Source organism: Mchenga conophoros, linkage group LG11, assembly GCF_057382185.1.
Source record: "Mchenga conophoros isolate Kocher_MC1m ecotype Shallow Benthic linkage group LG11, M_conophoros_male_GT1.1, whole genome shotgun sequence".
NCBI lineage: Eukaryota > Metazoa > Chordata > Actinopteri > Cichliformes > Cichlidae > Mchenga > Mchenga conophoros.
Window position 1 is genome coordinate 2408283 of NC_140536.1, and position 19500 is coordinate 2427782.

At 43.0% G+C, this 19500-nt stretch overlaps 1 protein-coding gene across 2 annotated transcripts; it reads right to left on the bottom strand.

Moving 5' to 3' along the window:
• Nucleotides 1–2597: 2597 nt before the first annotated feature.
• On the bottom strand, nt 2598–19030 carry cnot10 (CCR4-NOT transcription complex, subunit 10). 2 transcript variants are annotated; one of them, XM_085290509.1, is made up of 19 exons: nt 18807–19030; nt 17227–17318; nt 16345–16506; nt 16114–16264; nt 13757–13893; nt 12938–13006; nt 10544–10627; nt 10264–10381; nt 9951–10100; nt 7288–7490; nt 6403–6524; nt 5855–6034; nt 4535–4615; nt 4323–4436; nt 4004–4134; nt 3891–3923; nt 3602–3729; nt 3131–3206; nt 2598–2926 (listed from the first exon to the last, which is right to left on the bottom strand). In XM_085290509.1, the coding sequence occupies exons 1-19, from the start codon at nt 18820–18822 to the stop codon at nt 2784–2786; spliced, it is 2190 nt and encodes a 729-aa protein (XP_085146635.1). In that variant the 5' UTR covers nt 18823–19030; the 3' UTR covers nt 2598–2783. The 2 variants fall into 2 exon arrangements, with proteins under 2 accessions (XP_085146635.1, XP_085146634.1); XM_085290508.1 differs by having other exon boundaries at nt 13757–13896; nt 18807–19029.
• Nucleotides 19031–19500: the final 470 nt, after the last annotated feature.

The window sequence follows — 19500 nt, forward strand, 5'->3', positions numbered from 1 at the left end:
ATTTTACCTGCACAAATCAGCACAAACGTAGCACTAACCGCTCCGCCTATTTGCCTTTACGTTTCAAGTGGGTGGGGGAGAGGGCGGGGCGGGGCGGGGCTGGAGGGAGCAGCGTCTAATAACCAACATCGCAAAATAAAAACAAAACAACAAACACGAAAACAGCAGACATCATGATGCAGACTTATAATTTGCACCCATGTTGTTGGGTTTTCTTCGAAATTCTATACGCGAAAAGTGAGCGCGAGAGCCCTCAGTGCGCATGCTCGCTGCTGAAGTCAAAGTAAACTTTATTGCTACATACAGTCCAGCAGACGAGAGACGAGACGACGAGGCTCCAGTTACAGCAGTGCAAGCAAACAAACAATAAATATAAGAAGAGTAAGAAAATAAATATGCACTTTAGGACTCGGGGCAAAGGATCAATAACAATTTATAATTTATATTTTGATGATTTAATGTCTCACACACAACCCGTGGAAAGGGGAGGGGCCGGCTGCTTCCAAATAGAGCACATTTCATTCATAATGTTGTGAATCCAAGCCCATCATTCATTCATGCAGAGGGAGTCTTCGCCCAGGGCGCCGAACAGGCTAGGACCGCCACACAAACTGGTTCATCTCAAAGACAAACTTAACAATGTGCTGTACAGTGTGGCTCGGACTCTACATTGGACCAAACAGCCACTTCACAAGTGCATAGCACAACAGAAGAGTCACCTCCAAGACTCGGCTGTTCATCGGCATCTGAAGGTCAAAGGTCACTCTTTCAAGGATGCCGATGTTCACATTTTGGACAGAGAGGACAGATGATTGGAAAGAGGAGTGAAAGAAGCATCTGTGTCCACTGTGAATGACCATCTTTGAACAGAGGGCGGGGCTTATGACACCAACTGTCTGCCATCTTTAATCCAGTTTTGAGATCAACAGATACTCAACATTTGATTGTTCAGCATGTCAGCAGCCTACGTCTATTGCAGCATAACTAAGGGAGGATTCAGGGTCACCTGGTCCAGCCCTAACTATATGCTTTAGCAAAAAGGAAAGTTTGAAGCCTAATCTTGAAAGTAGAGATAGTGTCTGTCTCCTGAATCCAAACTGGAAGCTGGTTCCACAGAAGAGGGGCCTGAAAACTGAAGGCTCTGCCTCCCATTCTACTTTTAAATACTCTAGGAACAACAAGTAGGCCTGCAGAGCGAGAGCGGAGCGCTCTAATAGGGTGATATGGTACTACAAGGTCATTAAGATAAGGTGGGGCCTGATTATTTAAGACCTTTGTAGCTGTCGCATTGAAATGTAATTATTATGTGATTGCAATGTTCAAAATTTGGTGTTTAATCTGGATTCATGTTGTGTTGTCGCCACCTACTGGTGGGCCTGAGTGTGTCGCTTTGTGGTGCGCATGCTTTGGGGTGATGCTCAATTAAGTGCACATGTCACCAGAAACTGAAGGCTCGAGCCAGAAAGAGAATGCTGGCCTGTGTAAAGGGTGGAAATATAGAAGATATGGACTACAATTGCTCATGAATGTTCAGTAGAAAGGTGCACACGGTATGTTGGTGCATTTACTTTGTGTGTATCTTTTATTTGAGTTGTAATTTTTGTTCTGCTGATGTAATATCCGTGTTTTTATTGATCATTTCACCATAGTTTTTCACGGTGTTTGCTGGTGAAAAGAAGATTAAAATACTGGCTGAACATCAGTTGGCCCTTTATTCTACTTCGAACATGAAAAACCTTCAGGAGCAGTTACAACCTTGTATGTGAGGAGCAGGCTTTTGAATCCTGGATTTAACAGGAAGCCAAAACAGGAGAAATCTGCTCTCTCTTTCTAGTCCCTGTCAGGACTCTTGCTGCAGCATTTTGGATCAGCTGAAGGCTTTTCAGGGAGTTTTTTGGACATCCTGATAATAATGAATTACAGTCGTCCAGCCTGGAAGTAATAAATGCATGAACTAGTTTTTCAGCGTCACTCTGAGACAGGATATTTCTAATTTTAGAGATGTTGCACAAATGGAAGAAAGCCGTCTTACATATTTGTTTAATATGTGCATTGAAGGACATGTCCTGGTCAAAAATGACTCCAAGGTTCCTCACAGTGTTACTGGAGGCCGAGGTAATGCCATCCAGAGTAAGAATCTGCTTAGATACCATATTTCTAAGCTTTTCAGGGCCGAGTACAATAACCTCAGTTTGATCTGAATTAAGAAGCAGAAAGTTAGCGGCCATCCAGGTCTTTATGTCTTTAAGACATTCCTGCAGTTTAACTCATTGGTGTGTGTTATCTGGCTTCATAGATAGATATTGATCTGATCTTCTCCACCTGCTCGCCTCACTCAGACTTTGAGCCTTTAGACGTTCTGCCCGAGACTTTGGACGCACTTCCACCAGATCTCCGGACTACAACCCAAAGACTACAGATGGACAGGCTAACCATTTAAGACCAACTACACCTCCGCAGTCATTTACAATCCAAATGTTTTACACACACACACACACACACACACACACACACACACACACACACACACACACACACACACACACCTCGCTGTCCTCTTCCACATCCTCCCAGGCAAACATAAACCGAGCCACATGTGATTCAGTAAATAAAATTTATTTTCATTCTTCACACACAAATTCCTCATACAGTGAAAATAAAAGAGGCCGCTCTCTCGGCCATTTGACACCAACGCAGATGGTGTCAAAAGTCCCCTCAGTTCATACAGCTTCATAAATATCAAGGTTCGGCCAGGATGTGTGGTCTGGAATGGGTGAGGTGGCTCATTTCCTCTGGATCTGAGTAAAAGATGAGGGCAACTGGAGCGGCTGGATGGGTTTCTTACGGAAGTCCGGGGAGACTCTCTGTTGCGTGGTAGGCAGCAGCTGGTTGCGTTTGATGATCTGCAGAGCCAGCTGAGTGTTTCCTGAGGACCAAACATAACATTCAAGGATCAGGTTTAAAATGCCCTCACAAACACAACAGCTCAGCCTGTTTCCACTGTTTGCAAAGCCAATACGACGCTTTGATATGTGGAATACGAGTGTGACAAACCAACCCAACCAAAACAGGGCGTCAGGCGAAAAACACGTTACAACAGGTGTAACTGGTGACGCAGCAGCTCACTGACCATTCTGCAGCTCCAGGTACACTCCCAGCAGGATGGCTTCAGGGGGGATCTCCTTGCTGTTCATCATCGACGCAGCCTGATGGTGACAGCACAAATTAAATTATTACTGAACTGTCGGGACGCTCACTGCTTTAAGCTTCCTGATGGGTTACACACATAATTACAGCATTAAAGAAACGGGACGAATCAGATGCTTTTGAACAGTAACAGTTTCCAAAATGAATTTTAAAAAGGCTTTAATACATTTGTCGAGCATAAAATGCAGCAAAAACAATCAGCAACCAGTTTGATCAACATCGTCACTGAAATGTGATCGTCCCAGATTCTTCAACGTTTATTAGTTTCTCTTTTCTCCCCATAAAAACATTTCTTCGAACCACTGCAACAATGAAGTAACATGTCTAATGCCAGAGTAACTAGATTTTGATTGGCCAGTCCTGGACATGAGTTGCATAAAGTTGCCATGGTTACCTGAGTCAGGCACTTGCGGGCCTTGTCGTACTCACTCCTTAAACAATAGGCACTGCCCAGGTTAAAGAGCATCATAGCTCGAGCTGATGTCACACTGCTGGGATAACACAGTGGAGTCTGCTTCCCTGCTGCAACACGTACGCACACGCGCACACACACACACACACACACACACACACACACGCACGCACGCACGCACACACGCACACGTTATTTTCCTGCTGCAATGTTATGCTGTATATAAGATTTTGGAATCAAAAGCAAACACGTTGCTTAAAAACAAACTCACAGGACTCAACAGGCTCATCTCCTTTGTCGGACCCTGCTGACAGAGAGGAAATTATTCAGTGAAAACAAGACTGCAGCAAAAGTTTAGGCGAGGAATGATTTCAGCCCACGCACCCTGGTCTTGTTCGTTCATCAACATGCCCACTGACACATCACTGACGTTCTCTGGATTAAGGTGAGCGATAGCGTCGGAAATCCTGTCCAATGAGATGAGGGCTTCGGCAGCATAGAGGTGACCGAGGAACCTGAACAGAAAAGGTCCAAACAGAGAACAGTTAACTCACTCAAGTACATGAAGACCCTGATCGTACAATGACAGGACTCTTTTCTGTGTCCTTCTTTCTCAGACTTTACATCCTTTTTACAGACTTTCTGATTTTTAAAATCACTTCACAAGGATCCTGTAAGCTTCTCCCCACCTGTAACCACTTACTTGAGCGATCCGGACAGCTTAGTTTGATGGAGCAGCTTCTCGGCGTGGTTTAGGGCTATCAGGTTGTCTCCCAGCGCCAACGCTACATAACTGCTGCAGGCCAGGATGGAGCACCTGCTCACACAGCGAGAATCAACGAGTGGCATTTTGGTCCTAATGACATGAACCGTCAGGACGTGTAAATGAGCAGAGAATACGGAAAGCATCATTACCTGAGGTTTTCTACCTCCTGTTTTCTAAGAGGAGAAGATGGAGCAGCGGACAAAAATTTATCAGCATCCTGACCTTTTCCACTGCAAAGAAACACAGACCCTCCATCAGAGCACATATCAGCTCTGACAGTTTAATGTGACCGAATCACAGGCCACCACAATTCAGCCATCACCGTTTCTCAGTCCTGCATCAGAAAACATTCTGAGATGAAGGTCTCCTTGCAACTCCACCCTTCAGTCCACATCCTCTTCCCTGTAATGGAGTGACTTCCAGATCTCTTCCTGGTGGGTTGGATCAACTGGTCAGTTTCACTGACTCCCGGTGTTTAGCTTCACTCCTGGATCTACAGCTGTGTCTGCTCTTTGTGGTGAGATGGCTGGACACACCGTGTGCACGAGTGTGGCACTGAGTTACAGGCTTTCTTGCAGTCAACCCAGGCAGTGGTCAGGCCGCCCTGTCTGGTGTGCACGCTTCTTGACCAGCAGCTGATATTTTGACCCCATTTCGACGTTCAGAATGACGAGCTGTGTTTGCAGTTTGTGTTCATGACTCTATGATGACTGAGTGGATCCAACTTGTCATGCAGAGGAAGGTAATGTTCCAATAGCTGAAGGCGTCACTGTAAGGATGTTGTTGCTGTTAGGCCAGTCTGGGTGTAACCAGGCATCCACAGTGTGCTGTTAGCTGCGGCTCGTCTTTGTGGCATCATTTCATTGAAGCTGCAAGCACAGCCTGAGTGGATCTTGGGAGAATATGTAATTTTTTCTGTGACCTTGTTGCCAGAGAGATATGAACCATAATGTAGTAGTTTTAGAGCCTCAGTTTATGTAAACATCTCTATACATCATTTTGCACTGGGTAGCATTGGGAATCTAACCTGATGATCCTTAATATCGGATGCTACATGACTTTATGCATAGCAAAAAAGAAATCCAGAAAATGCATTTTAAAGATTATGTACGATATTAATAAGATCTATTCTTTGTTTTTCCATCATAGTTATATAATGCACGAAAGTACCAGACTTAATGAGTGTATATTTCTTGACATTATGACGGATATTAAGGACTCTAAGTTGTAGTCCTCCTCAGTATGCAGCAGAGAGTGTGCATTTTAAATTCAGCAGTAAATACAAATTTACACACAGATTGTGTGACTTTGTACAGTTTTTGAACATAATCACTGGAGAGATGTGTTGGGAATACAGAACAAACAGGAACACTTTATGGAAAAACAGAAATATAGTTTGGAACCAGCGAGTTAAGAAGGCATCACTGTCTTTCTGTAACAGGTGGGTGGGGTGGACAGACGTGTCTGACCTGCAGGCGTCGCTGTTCTCGCTGCCACTCTCGGTGCTTCCTGACTGACTCGAGTTCTTGGAGCTGTTCTCTGTCTTGAGTTCTTGCTGCTGGTGTTCAGGCAGCAGCAGCAGCGCATTCCTCAGGCAGATAGCTGCAAACTCCATACTGGCCACTGGAATAGCTGCTGATTGGCCCTCACTATACAAAGACAAACACTATGAGGTCAGTCTACCTCACATTAAACTACAGTAAGATTAAATATCAATTGGATGTTAAAATGTACACATGGACAACCTGTTAAATATGATAACTTCATGACATGATAGTGGAAACACAATAACCAGCATGTCAGTGATGTAGCAACTGATGTAACGTATGTTACTCTGTAATCATTGTATGTAGGCTGAGATGCTTTAAAACAAAACAAAAAACAGCTTTTGCTAACCACTTCCTGTTTCATACTGTGGACCCCGATAGTTTAAACCAAACTGGCAGAACTCTGTTATCGAGGAGTCATGTGTGTAATTTATTGGCTCCGTGTGGATTTATGGGTAGTGAGCACTGACCTGTACGTGGTGTTCTGCATGGACTGGGACGCCAGGATGATCTTGCGATGGTAGCCCTGGCCAACAACAGACTGAACGATACCTTTTTTACAAGGCAAACCTTTGCTTTCCTGCTCTGAACCCTTGAAATTGGAAAATAAAGATGATATAATTTTAGATTTTACCCCCATAAATCCATTCAAAGATGCAAAAAACAAACAAACATTTGACTAAAGTAGTGTGGCTGAAATATTTTGTCCATGGTAGAATAAGTTAGAAAGGAAAACCATTACAGGAGGACGGCCTTATGTATCCTTGAGCCACCAGATAGGCATCAAAAATAATAAAGGAGAAAATATGTGCACATGTGAGAGCAGTTTGATCTGATCTCCATCAGAGATGAACCCAACCACGGTGTCATCAGCATACTTGATGATAACATTGATTGGGTTGGTGTGTGGGGGGGCTTTGCTGCGGACCAGTAACCAGGAAGTATTATTAAACCATACTGTAGCCAGTGGTACCCTTGGCTTCCTGGCTTCCTACTAGATACACGTACGGTATCAATTTGAAAATTTGACGTCACTTTGTTCTCAAGATATGAACTCCAAGGTTTTCAATGGATGCACCTATGGCATGAATTTCAACTGTTCTTCTTGGGTTATCACATTCACAAGATTTTGAGAACACTTGACCTTTGACCTTGAAGTCAAGGTCAGAGATTTAAGCTTGTCCAAGACTTTTTGCATTCACAAACTTGGGTGCCATTACTGCCGGCCTAGCAGGGTGACAACAACATCCCGTTAGCCTTTTACAGCTGAGGGGTAAAAATGACAAAGAATAAACAGGTAAAAAGGAAAGGTCACCATCGAAATGCTCAAAAACATCCACATCTTACAAACATACCCCTTTGTTAGCAGAGATGCAGCACTCGGCAAGCCGCAGCCACAGCCGAGGGTTGAAGTGGTAAACCTGCACCGCCTCCATCAGACATTCAAATGCTGCCAGAGGTCTGCCAATATGCAGTAGCTGAATACCGCAGTTATACAACAGCTCGTAGCGTTTGTTGGCTAGTAAAGCGCACATCGGGATACCTGTGAATTTTTTAGCTGAAAACAAAAGAAAAGGACTTTTTGTTACTGAGGAACACATAACTTACACCTGTGTGTAAAAACACAAAATACATACCAATATAAAACATTTCTATTGTGTCAAAGCTGAACAAGTCCAACACAAGACAAGAACAACCAAAAGGGGATAAAAACAAATTACTTCTGTGAATTTTAAATCCTACATCATCTTGTTCTTGAGTCATTGCACTCATGAACATGCGTGTCCACGCCCCCCACCCAACTCCCTGGGCGAAGGCAATAACCCATCAGCCTTTACAGCTGAGGCGTAACAACAAAGATCAGCAGGGTGACAGACACTGAAAAAATGAAAACTATATCAACCACTCACAAGGCTCAGGGTATAATGCACAGATTCAAACTGACATACTTGGGAGTAAATTTGCCGCCAGACTTCTCCGAATTAAAATCTAGAAATAACGGTCCTTTAATTATTGTGGCCCGTATGTCTTCCCCACTTCTCTCTCTGCCCCCACTTTCCTGTCGTTTCTTTACTGAATCTATCAAATAAAGCTGAAAAAGCCCCCCCAAAACATTTAAAGTTGTACATAGCACTGGAAAATTTGAAAGCGAGCAGTGAAGCACACATAAATGAGAAAAAGCGGCTGCAGGGAGGTTATCGATTCAGGTTTGAGTTTGAGCCAATCGTTATCACGTCTTCCAGGAATGTCTCTAAATTGTTCCGTACTGGCAGGAGTTGAAGAATTGCATAGAAAGGTTTTAAAAGTATTGTTTTTACATTCAACTTCCTTTACATGGGAACAAACACGTACAAAGTTGATATGTTTAGGATCATGTTAGTCACTAGTAAAAAATCCATTACTAGGGATTGGCTGAAGACAGAGGCCCGTAAGCAGCAAGTTTGGACTGAAGTGATGCATAATGTTTATGATGGGAATGGTGACCTTCACTGGCAGACTAGAGTTGGGCAAATGTAAGTTTTTCTGGAAAAACTGGGTGGACAGATTTGGTAGAGTAATAGTTTCTGGTTCTGTGAAACCCTCAGTTTAGTGCGACAGACTGTATGTAGTTGGCCAACTAATTTTCAGGGTATAATCATTTGTTTGTCTTATTTGATTCTGCTACATGGATTATGTCAGAAGAAGAAGACACAAAGAAAAGTGGAAAGAAGAAACGATCAAATGTATTTTCTGCTTGAAGTTAACGTGGTCATTAATGCGTGTAAATGACAATCAGGGTGTCTACAATGTCCCAGGACAGGATTCTGGTGATGTTGTCATTTGCAGAGGTTCATAAAAATAGAGAACAGAAAAAAAAAAGTAAGGAAGTCCAGTCGCTTTCTTTGCAAGCTTCATTGGCTTTCTCACATCTTTTACCATCAAAGTCTGAACCAGTTTTTTCCATAATAGCTGGTAGACGAGGTTTGCTGTGCTCTTTGTTATCGTTTTTCCTACCAGGTGAAACGTGACAGTCTCGGGCTTTTAAGTATTACAGACGAAATCTGTTATTTAACACACAGTTCACAAAAGTTAAAACAAAAGCCAAAAAATAAATAAATAAAAATAACCAACAACAAACAAGGTTGGCCAGATTCAGCTTCATCTTTTTGCTGACAGTACGTAGCAGTGAAACTTGTTTCCCCACCCTTCCTAAAATATAAAACCTAATATAATCACAGGCTTAATGCTGGCTTTCACAACTGTCTCACTGGCTCCATAATACCAACTATGTGCACATATCTGAAGGTTTTACAGCAGAGGAACTGATGTATACGTGAAAGGATAGAAACAGCACTAACAGGATAGTCATAGTAATACTAAACACAAACTACTAACACTCGGTAGCTGCTCCTGTTATGCTAGCTTCGGTTTGTGTTATTACTGGTATCCAAAGCTTTGTTTATAAATGGGAAAATCTTCAAATTCTCTTCAAACCTAAATACTTTTTATTTTGAGTATGGACACAACTGTGGGAAACAGTAATGTGTATATCTTTCACTTGGTTACCCAAGTTTCCACCATCAGCCCCAGCTGGTAATGGCAGATAGCTGCCGGAGGTCTGTCCCTGCTAACAGGGAGCTTTTCACTTCCCACTGTCACCAAGTGCTCACTCAGAGGAAGTCGTTTGATTGCTATGGTTTTTGCTGCTTCTATACATTATAAAGTGCCTTGAGGCACCTGTGGTTCTGAATTTGTGTTATATAAATAAAATTGCATAGAATATAAGTAAACTGGGGCAGCATACTGGTGGAGTGGTTAGCACTGTTGGTAAGGAGTTTGACTCCACCTTCGGGCTTCAGTTTGCATGTTCTGTTTGCGTGGTTACTCTCGCGGTACTCAGGCTTCGCATTTCTTGGGGTTAGGTCAACTCATTATTGTCCAGCCTGCCTCGTGCCCTGTTGGTAGCTGTGATAGGCTCCAGGCCCTCTGGGATCCTGATAAGTGGAAGAGAACAGATACATGAACTGCCTTCACTTACACTGGCCATTGCTACCATCTCCCAGCTGTGCACAGGTGTGGTCATTCTCTTGCAGAGCCTTCTTGAAATAGAAAATGCCGAGATTGTGTTTCCCCATTGCAAAATGAATGCAGCCCAGGTTGTTCCAGAACATACATCGAACACATTCACCTAAATGAAAACAACACGCATGCAATTAGCAAATCATGAAAGCCAGTTACCCCAGTAATGACGTCAACATCTGGAAATGCAATTAGGCAACAAAACCTGAGGACGACAAAGTAAACAGCAGGATTATAACAGAAAGCCAAATGATCCTGCGAGCAGCCGTTACCTGTCTTGATGGGCCCAGCATGTTCTGCAATATTGGAGCTGTTCAGCAACTTCACTGCTTTCCGGTAGTTTCCTCTCAAATACTCAAAATTACTCTTGAGGAACAGTGAGGGTGCAGACTGATGACAGAGGACAAGAGAGCGTGGAAGCAAAGTCAATTTCCAATGAACTGCAGCGCCCAAAGAAATATTTGAGACAAATTTTAAATTGCATCATATGCCAATCGCATAAGGCATACTGCATCCTCTCCCCTTTACATTAGAACTAACAAGCAGACTTACATTCCCTGCTGTGTTCATCACTGACTTGATCTCCCTTTTACAGGCCTTGGAGGATTTCATCTGAATGTACGCTCTCACTTTGTACTGCAGAAAGGACAACATCAGTTAGAACAGGGGTCGGCAACCCTGGGCACGCGTGCCACAGCTCCCACAGAGGCCAGCAGGTGGATGAGGGAAGGGGAGGCAGGAGGAGAGCCCCGAGGCGGCCGCCGGTCCGAGTGTCAGGTGAACTGAACTTCAGGTAAGAAGTTATGACCTGCAGTCTCTCTGGGTCAGATATAAACCAAGTTTAGGTGGAGTTTATTTTAGTTGTGCTGACTTTTTACAATCAGTTGCAATAACTCGTACTGCTACTAGCTAGCATGACGGAGTTTAAATACAGCTGGGTGGTGCTATGTTACTGATAGTGAACTTGATTTTATTCATAAGGTTAGTTAGTAGAGTTGCCAACGGCTCCTTGAAAAATGGAATGGTCCCTCATTCAGAGAAAATATTACACGTTTCGTATTGAGGGGAAAAGGAACACAAAGCTGGATTTATTCTGTGTCTTTGCTGCACAGCTGCCTCTTCTCCTCTCTCCCTCCCTCTCCTGTTGCTACTTCAATCATGAAACTGATCAATGATCAGCTGATCGTCTCTCTTGTTTGTTTATCGCCCACTTTGCGCCAGAAAGAGGAAACCAGCGGATGTAGCGCTAAACAACAGCAGCACGTTTAAGCTTGATCAGCTGTTGTTAGAATTTATTTAATATTAATTTCTAGTATCAGCTGATGTTTGCTGGAGCCAGAACAGGTTTACCCTTCAGGTGACATGAATGAGTTGAAGTTATGAACTGTTTCTGAGAGACAAATAACACCAGGATCCTTTTTTAGGTAGCTGACAGCTGGTAACTGTGCAGGGGCGGGTCTAGCAAAGTGTTGCCAGGGGGCCAGGTAGGGCATTAACAGGGAGAGGGGGGCACAAAGACATACTTTTCTTTCTTAGTCTCATTTAAAATGTTTTGCTTTTAATAAATAATTATCTGAATCTTACAACCAAAGTTTTTATCTGATGTAAAATGTATAGAAATCACACATATACCAACAAGACTGTGCATCACTGTCACCACAGCGTTTGTTTTCATTCAAAGGCTTTATGGCTTTTATACCTGGGGGGCCGGTCTCTAGTCAAAATGTCCAGGCTGATGTTTTGTCCCAGTCCAGCCCTGGGCACGACACGCAGTGAGTTAATCTGAGAGGTGCATTAAAAAATAAATGGCCGGGCCAGCGGTGCACATCGCAAATTGCAACACAACTAATGTGTCCCATAGACACATTCTTAATGACGGTATCTTAGCTAACGACCCCAACTACCAGATTCAACTTGTAATTGGCTAAAAATCACTTAGCCTAGCGGTGACAGGGACGTTGTTAGCTGGTAGTTTTTTCAAGCGATGTTGAAATTTTCACGTTCTGACACTTCAAAAGCTTCAGCAGCTGTATCCGTGTATCTCCGCGGCTCAGCGCAGCATCAGCACCGCGGAGATACACGGATACATCCGTAGACTCGAGACAGAATTCACGATGTGTTTTCAGGACTTTCAGCTGTTTGGACCAATGTTTTCTTTTCTGATCAAACCAGAAGCTTTAATGAGCAGCTGGATTTGTCTCGCATTAACTGGCTCGACACATCGAAATGCAGCTGATTGAACTGAACAGCTCGACTCTGTGGGGTCAAAGTTTGCAGAACTACGAAGCAGCTGGACTCCACAGCTGTGCGTGTTCATGGAGCTGCATGTTCACCTGCTGGACGTCACTACCTGACAGGTTTAACTGTCTTCAGAACATTGCAGAGGCCTTATTGACAGTGTTTGGCTCCACACGTCTGTGTGAGCAGGTTTTCTCTCACATGAGTCCTCAGGTCTGAATGCTGGACACTGGGAGACCTGTGTCTCTGAGTGGGAGACCAGAGATCACAGTAACACGTGTGTCTCTGTATTAACAAACATGCCATATTGGCCCAGTTTATTTTTCTTATCATTGTTGTGAGGAGACCATAAATAGCATTTGTATTTTCTGTTGTTCAGTTCATTTGCTGTTATGGATTAAAAGTGTTTTGTTTCTAAATAGCTGATAACTATTCGCTGACAGCTGCAAACATCTGTGAACAAATATAATCCTATAACGTTGTTCTATATAGTGAGTAACTGTTCATATAGAGCGTTATTAGATTTATTGCTAATGCAGTCATACGGCACACTGACCTCTGAGGAAATGGTAGATGCACTCATCATCAGAAAGGTTGCCGACCCTGCTCTAAAAGCATGCATTACAAATATTACAGCCCCTGAGTTAGAGCATGCAGACGAAGGCTGAAGCAGTTAAAGAGTGAAACATGGGTGAACCCAGCTCTCACCTGGTGAATTTTTGATTTGGCTGCTTCAATCATAGCTGCTAACTCGGCCTTCTGGTTTCCTCCATCTTTCTGAAATAAAGCACAGAACTTAGTCAGCTTCATTTCACAGACTTAAACTTGTGAAGTCGGTGACCTAAGAAACAGCTTCATGACTAAGGTCCCTGCAGTTTAATCATTTAAAGCTCAGCTATTCATCGACTCTTTGATGTTAGTTCTGTTTGTGGTTGAAAGATTCATTTGCTTTGATAGAAACATTTTCTGTAAGAGAGTACACTGTTCTTCTTCAAACACTGTGACCACTGCAAACTGAATTCAGCTCACTGTAGTAAGAAATCTCACAACTGTGACTCTTCAAAGTTACCTTTTAAGCTGCAGCTGCAAAGCTTTCAGCGCTGATATGTTTTTAGATGCCTTAAATAAATATGGAAGGTGGTGAGCGATAACTGTAGCTCAAAAAGTGACTTTTTTCACTGCATTGTGCGTCCAACAGTTCAGACCCTTTCACATGAAAAACTGCTGATGGACAGTCTGAGCTGTGAGACACATTCTTGATGCATAACACCATGGATGCTGGAAAAAGATTTGTGGGCACAGCCAGAGATTTCATTTCAGATTTCAGGAGTGAAATCTCTGGCTACAACAGACGCTGATATGAAAGTCTGTGAGTTTGCACAGAACAGATTATCAGGGAGTATTCTATAAGCAGCAGCAGGTGTCTGCAGTGCTGCTCGAGGAGACGATCTTGAATGTGCACACTAATGGGTTTGCTTCTGTTGTGCACATTCCTGTTTTTATCACACAGACTGTATTTGTGTCTACCTCTCCTTTGCCGTTCTTGTTGCTTCCTTGCACAGAGAGTTTGTCCAGCACAGTCAGCAGGTGGAGGGCCTTCTCTGGTTGGAAGGTGAGCAGGTAGAGATCCACCAACAGGAAGCACACAGACTGTGCAAACTTTTCTTCTAGGGGAAATAACATAAGACATCAACAACAACTACTACAAGTACAAAAACAACAACCATTATTATTATTAGCAGTACAAAACTGTGCAAAAGTCCTGAGCCAAACTCCTTCGTACTTTGGTCCCGAGGGGCCAGACTTTGTTTTTAACGTGGTCTTGAGTTGGGTCTCCAGGCTTTTCAAGGTCTTTGAACATCATTGACTCCAATAGTTCTAAAACAGCAACTAGTCATCTGCAGAAGAGCGGTTTGATTGTTTCAATCAGGTTTCACACGTCACCAAAGTACAGAACAAGTACTGGGAAGGTTACCAGTAGCATTTATACGGCCTCTGACACTGGACTCATCTCTTGTCCTGCTATCAGTGCAGTGTTACAGTTGTCCTTAATATTAGAGATCAGTAGGTATGAAATATTTACTGCTGATTCAGCTGCCTGATGCACTCCAATTTTTCCATGTAAACCCACAGGGTTCCATGATAGGACCAGTTATTAACATTACACATGCTTCCATGTATAACATTTATAGACATAGTATACATTTTCACTGCTTTATTATTATTATTATTCCATGAAGCCAGATAAGATCACACACACACCTCAAATTTCCTGCTTTTAAATTTAGATAAAAACTGAGGTTATCGTGTGTCATCTGGCTTCACTGATGATGGAGCGGGGAATCATCTGCATAGCAGTGGTGCTGCCTGAGGGCAGGATGTATAATGTAAACAGAACTGGCCCTTAGACTGAAACCTGTGGAACTCCATAATTAACCTGTGTGTTAAGAGGACTCTGCAGCACTGCAGTGTTGGGCGATCGTGGCAGTTCGCCTTGTAGTCGGAAGGTTGCCGGTTCGAGCCCCGGCTCGGACAGTCTCGGTCGTTGTGTCCTTGGGCGAGACACTTCACCCGTTGCCTACTGGTGGTGGTCAGAGGGCCCGGTGGCGCCAGTGCCCGGCAGCCTCGCCTCTGTCAGTGCGCCCCAGGGTGGCTGTGGTTACAATGTAGCTGCCATCACCAGTGTGTGAATGGGTGTGTGAATGGATATGTAAAGTGCTTTGGGGTCCTTAGGGACGAGTAAAGCGCTATATAAATACAGGCCATTTACCATATACTTTTAATTCCAATAGTATGCTCTAATCACGGTAATAAAATAAGAAAATCAGGTCAACAGTACGAAACACTGCACTGAGGTCTGGCTGGGCAAACAGAGATGAGTCCACTGTCAATTATTTACTTTCTTTTTTAAGATAACAATAAATAACAACAGTCGGCTGTCTGTTAAACGTTGTCTAAGGAGCTTGGAAAGAAAAGTGTCTGCACTGAAAAGGTTTCACCTCTCATCTGAGAAGCTTCTTCAGTTCTGGGACTACAATGAGCTGGATGACTGAGAACCTTCACAGACACATCTGTTAAAAGTTGTTTAGATTTGATCATTTTAACCTTCACTAACACAGTTTCTGTACTTTGTTGAATTCTGAAGCCTGACTAAAACTCTTCAGATAAAGCATTCTCTGAGCTAATGACTTCTCTGAGCAGTCTTGAAGTAATGGGATCTCACAGACATGTTGATGGTTTTGATTACTGAAGTTAACTCAGATCAATCAGAGAGTCTATATACATATCAGTACTACTAAACTACTAATCTCTATGAGACGTCTGCGAGTCATTTTTCTCTAATGATTTAAACTTTATTAGTGAAGAAAATCATTAAGTCATTACTTCTTAAGGTCATCTTTACTCTGATGCTTAAAGCCTTATTGTTGATTCAACCACAGTCTCTATAGTGAAGCAGTTGTTTGACAGGATGAAACGGGGAAAGAGCCCAACTTGTTTCATTGTTGTGTGAGCAAAACTGTGACATCATTACTGCTGCTGCTGATACAACTACAGGTAAGGTCTCACAAACCCTACCCTGTACTGCCTGATTGTTTTTGTCATTTCATATATTCAAAGTATCGTCACCATCAGTGTAATACACAATACAGACAATAATAAAAGTCATTCTAAAAACCGTTGCATGCTGCACTTGAACTTAACACTTTAAACATACATAAGAGGGGACTGGCTCTCCATTCACAGTCAGTAAGATATTTCAGAAAGAGCGCACAACTGAGCCGGCCTTACAAAGAAGAAAAACGGCAGCTGACAACATCACATCCTGGAGCTGATGCTTTGCAACAACCCTGCCAATTAAATGCATGGAAGTTAGCACGACATACCAAACGGTTCCAGAAACTGGTAGAGCTTTTCTCCGATGCAGATCGCATCAGAGAACTGCCGCATGTAATAGTGGATGATAGCTTGATTGTAGTACAGGAAACTATTTTCAACATCATCCAAACCATCAACATCTTCTGCTGACGTGTGAACCTGAAACACAGAAAGTAAGCCAGGCTCTGAGTTTACTGCAAACAAGGATTAAACCTATGAAAAGAACTCGGTTTAATTACCTGGTTCTTCATTGACATCAGGGTCTGCTTCAGCAGCCCTGTGGTCGTCTGACCGCTTTTGTAAAACTCAACAACAGCTTTATTCATTGCAATCTTGTAGTCCTCTTTAGTGAGCTCCTGCAGGGCTTCAAGGTGTCTGAGCGCCTCGTCACATCTCCCAGCCTAGAAGAAAAAACAACGTTTCACAATGTTTGGATTTCTTCTCACAAATACGACAAATAACAAGAAAAAGAGCAGCTGGTCAAACCTGAGTATACAGCGTGAACTGATGAGCAGGAGTTTACGAGGACTTTCATTTTATTCAGGATTTCCACGGCCCTCTAAAAACTTGGCTGAGACTGGAATTGCCTCATAAATGTGGACGGTGTCACATTTTAGGGGCTGAGACCATTTCAGGTAGAGATACTGTTGTGGAGCGAGCAGTTTGCTCATTTTACTCTGGTTAGTGTGACTCACTCATCATAGATGATGCACTCAAAAAGACTATCTAAAATACCTAGAAGACCCCTCATGCTGTGCAACAGTTAACATAATATACTCTGACACTGCCTCCACTCTATCCAGTTAACCTCTTGAGCCCAGCACCCTCGGTACTGGGGGGCAAAACGGGGCAGATCCTGTTGAATCGGCTGTAACATAAGTCCCAGCGTGTGTCCACAGAAACCTCTAGATCTCAGCTAAACGCTCATATAGACCACTTCTACAAACACAGCAAAACAACATAAAAGTGACAGTTGCTTTGCTCCAAGTACTGAATGTGTTCATATTCACATCTCTCTCACTTCTCTAAAGAAGAAATTAGAAGCACTTGCAGTATTTTTTTATATACACATTCATTGTCAGAAGACACTGTGGGTTAAGTTGAAATGTTTGATTATTTACCGTAAATGCTTCGTATGCGCTGGCTGCCATCTCCTTCTCCTGGTCTGTCATCCCCGGGGACGGTGAGCCGTCATGCTTTGCCTCATTTTGCTCTGATTTAAAAATAAATAATAATATTAAGTATAAGCTGAAACACCCATAAATAGTATATATTTTATTTGTTGGTTACATGATAAACATTTGTGAGAATTTTTTTAGAAACGTTTTTGCAGCAAAAGTCAAAATTAAGCAAAATGGACTCACACAGATGATGTGAAGAAAATATTTGCTGAACTTCCATTAAGGGGGTGTACCTAATAAAGTGCCACTGAGTGTAATATGCATAACAATGTACAAACAAGCCAGCTTACATAAATAGTGCCTCTTTGATTGTATGATTTATCCATATAAAACCAACCTGTTCAGAGCATTCACCAAACAAGGCCAGGGTTAGGGTTATCACCTGCTCCTCGCCCCCCACCTGTTTGACCCGCTGCCCTTGGCTTAAAAACAGCTTCGTCCCTGGAGCCTTTCGGACCGGTGTTGTGCCAAATAGTGATCGCCTCAGTGAACGGGGTTTACAAAGGGCTTATATATAAAATTTAAATATTACCTGTTTTTCAAGTATCTTTAAACTCTGTGTGTTGTACTTGCATTATAACCTATCCAGTCCTTTTCCTCCACTTAAAACATGTTCACAGAACTGTTGTAATATTTGTTGCAATTCCCGCTTGGCCAGATTAGTCTTACTAAAGACAGTTTCAATCTTAACGAGATTTTTTTAAATATAAAAAGTCACTGCTAAAAACTGATTGTGGCTTGTACTTTGTTACAGGAATGTTGTTTCTAACTGACTTGATATCATTCGTGAGGGAAACATCTGACATGTTTCACATATTACAGACCAACAAGTTATTTATAACAGTTTAAATACGAACAATCAGTTTTTTTGCAGACATAATCTTTTGGCACAACACTGGTATCGGACACGATCCCACCCACGGTCTGAGTAACGCTCATCACTCACACACTCAGACCAAGTCCTTTACAACCTGTTCTCCAATGTGCGCCGTTCTCTTGTTTTGTATATATTCCTGCTGTCTTACTATTTCTATTTTATACCTACACAGTTGGCGTGGACAACGTCGTACGTGTACATCGATAATAAAGGGCTACTCGTTCTAATCTGGTGCTGCATTAGCTGCTAGCTGTTAGCGGCTGACTGTTTTTGAAAGGGCTCGAGGACTTACGGTTTTATTACCGAGGTTTTACTATTGGCTGGATTAAATGTACCATAAAGCTCACGTTGTAAACGAGCGAGGACTAAAATTCCGTTGATTCATCTTAGTTTAGCCCAAACGAAGGCAGAGAGGGAAAAGCGCCTGCTGCAGCACACAAACCGTCTAAGTTAACCGAGAGAAGTCATTGGGATCCCGAGGATCCAGAACACACCAATAAATAAAGACTGAAAGACCAAGACATGAGTAAATCCCAGTGAAATACATGGGCGGCTTTTCATGAGAGACAAATGGGTCTGCTTAATGGGTTAAAGCTAGCTCTTGTCAACCACAGCAAGCTACTTGGGTAATCTTCACACTCACCTGTATTTTCTGCCATTTCTGAGGGCTTCTTAAGAGAAAATTAAAAGTAGACCAGACCGGGTTACTGCGATAAACTAAAACAACACCAGTATAACGAATAAATGTGGAAACTTTTCAAACACAGAGGTTAGCCTAGCAGAAATCTATCCAATTATCACGGCACTGTTTCTTCTTTGCTGTTTGGCGATAGCTTCAAACGTCGCATGATAAGGCAGTACCGCCCCCTGTCGATATGCGCGTGTCAGGAAAATCTTCTTCTTCCTTCCTTTGTTGGCGGTTGGCAAACAGCAAAATGGTGAAATACCGCCACCCTCTGGTGTGGAGTGTGAACTGAAGCGTTAAAAAACACTCAAATCGTCCCAAACAAATGAGTCTGCCTTAAAAACCAAAATATAGCCTGATAAAGTTCACCATACACCAAGTCCAGTTTCATATGGTAAATGGCCTGTATTTATATAGCACTTTACTAGTCCCTAAGGACCCCAAAGCGCTTTACATATCCAGTCATCCACCCATTCACACACTGGTGATGGCAGCTACATTGTAGCCACAGCCACCCTGGGGCGCACTGACAGAGGCGAGGCTGCCGGACACTGGCGCCACCGGGCCCTCTGACCACCACCAGTAGGCAACGGGTGAAGTGTCTTGCCCAAGGACACAACGACCGAGACTGTCCAAGCCGGGGCTCGAACCA

Coding starts and splice junctions, on each gene's coding strand:
- cnot10 (XM_085290508.1), bottom strand. Junction 16,507..17,226: donor GCGCATACGAAGCATTTACG/GTAAATAATCAA, acceptor TTTTTCTTCTAG/GCTGGGAGATGTGACGAGGC. Junction 13,007..13,756: donor ACAAGAACGGCAAAGGAGAG/GTAGACACAAAT, acceptor GCTTTATTTCAG/AAAGATGGAGGAAACCAGAA.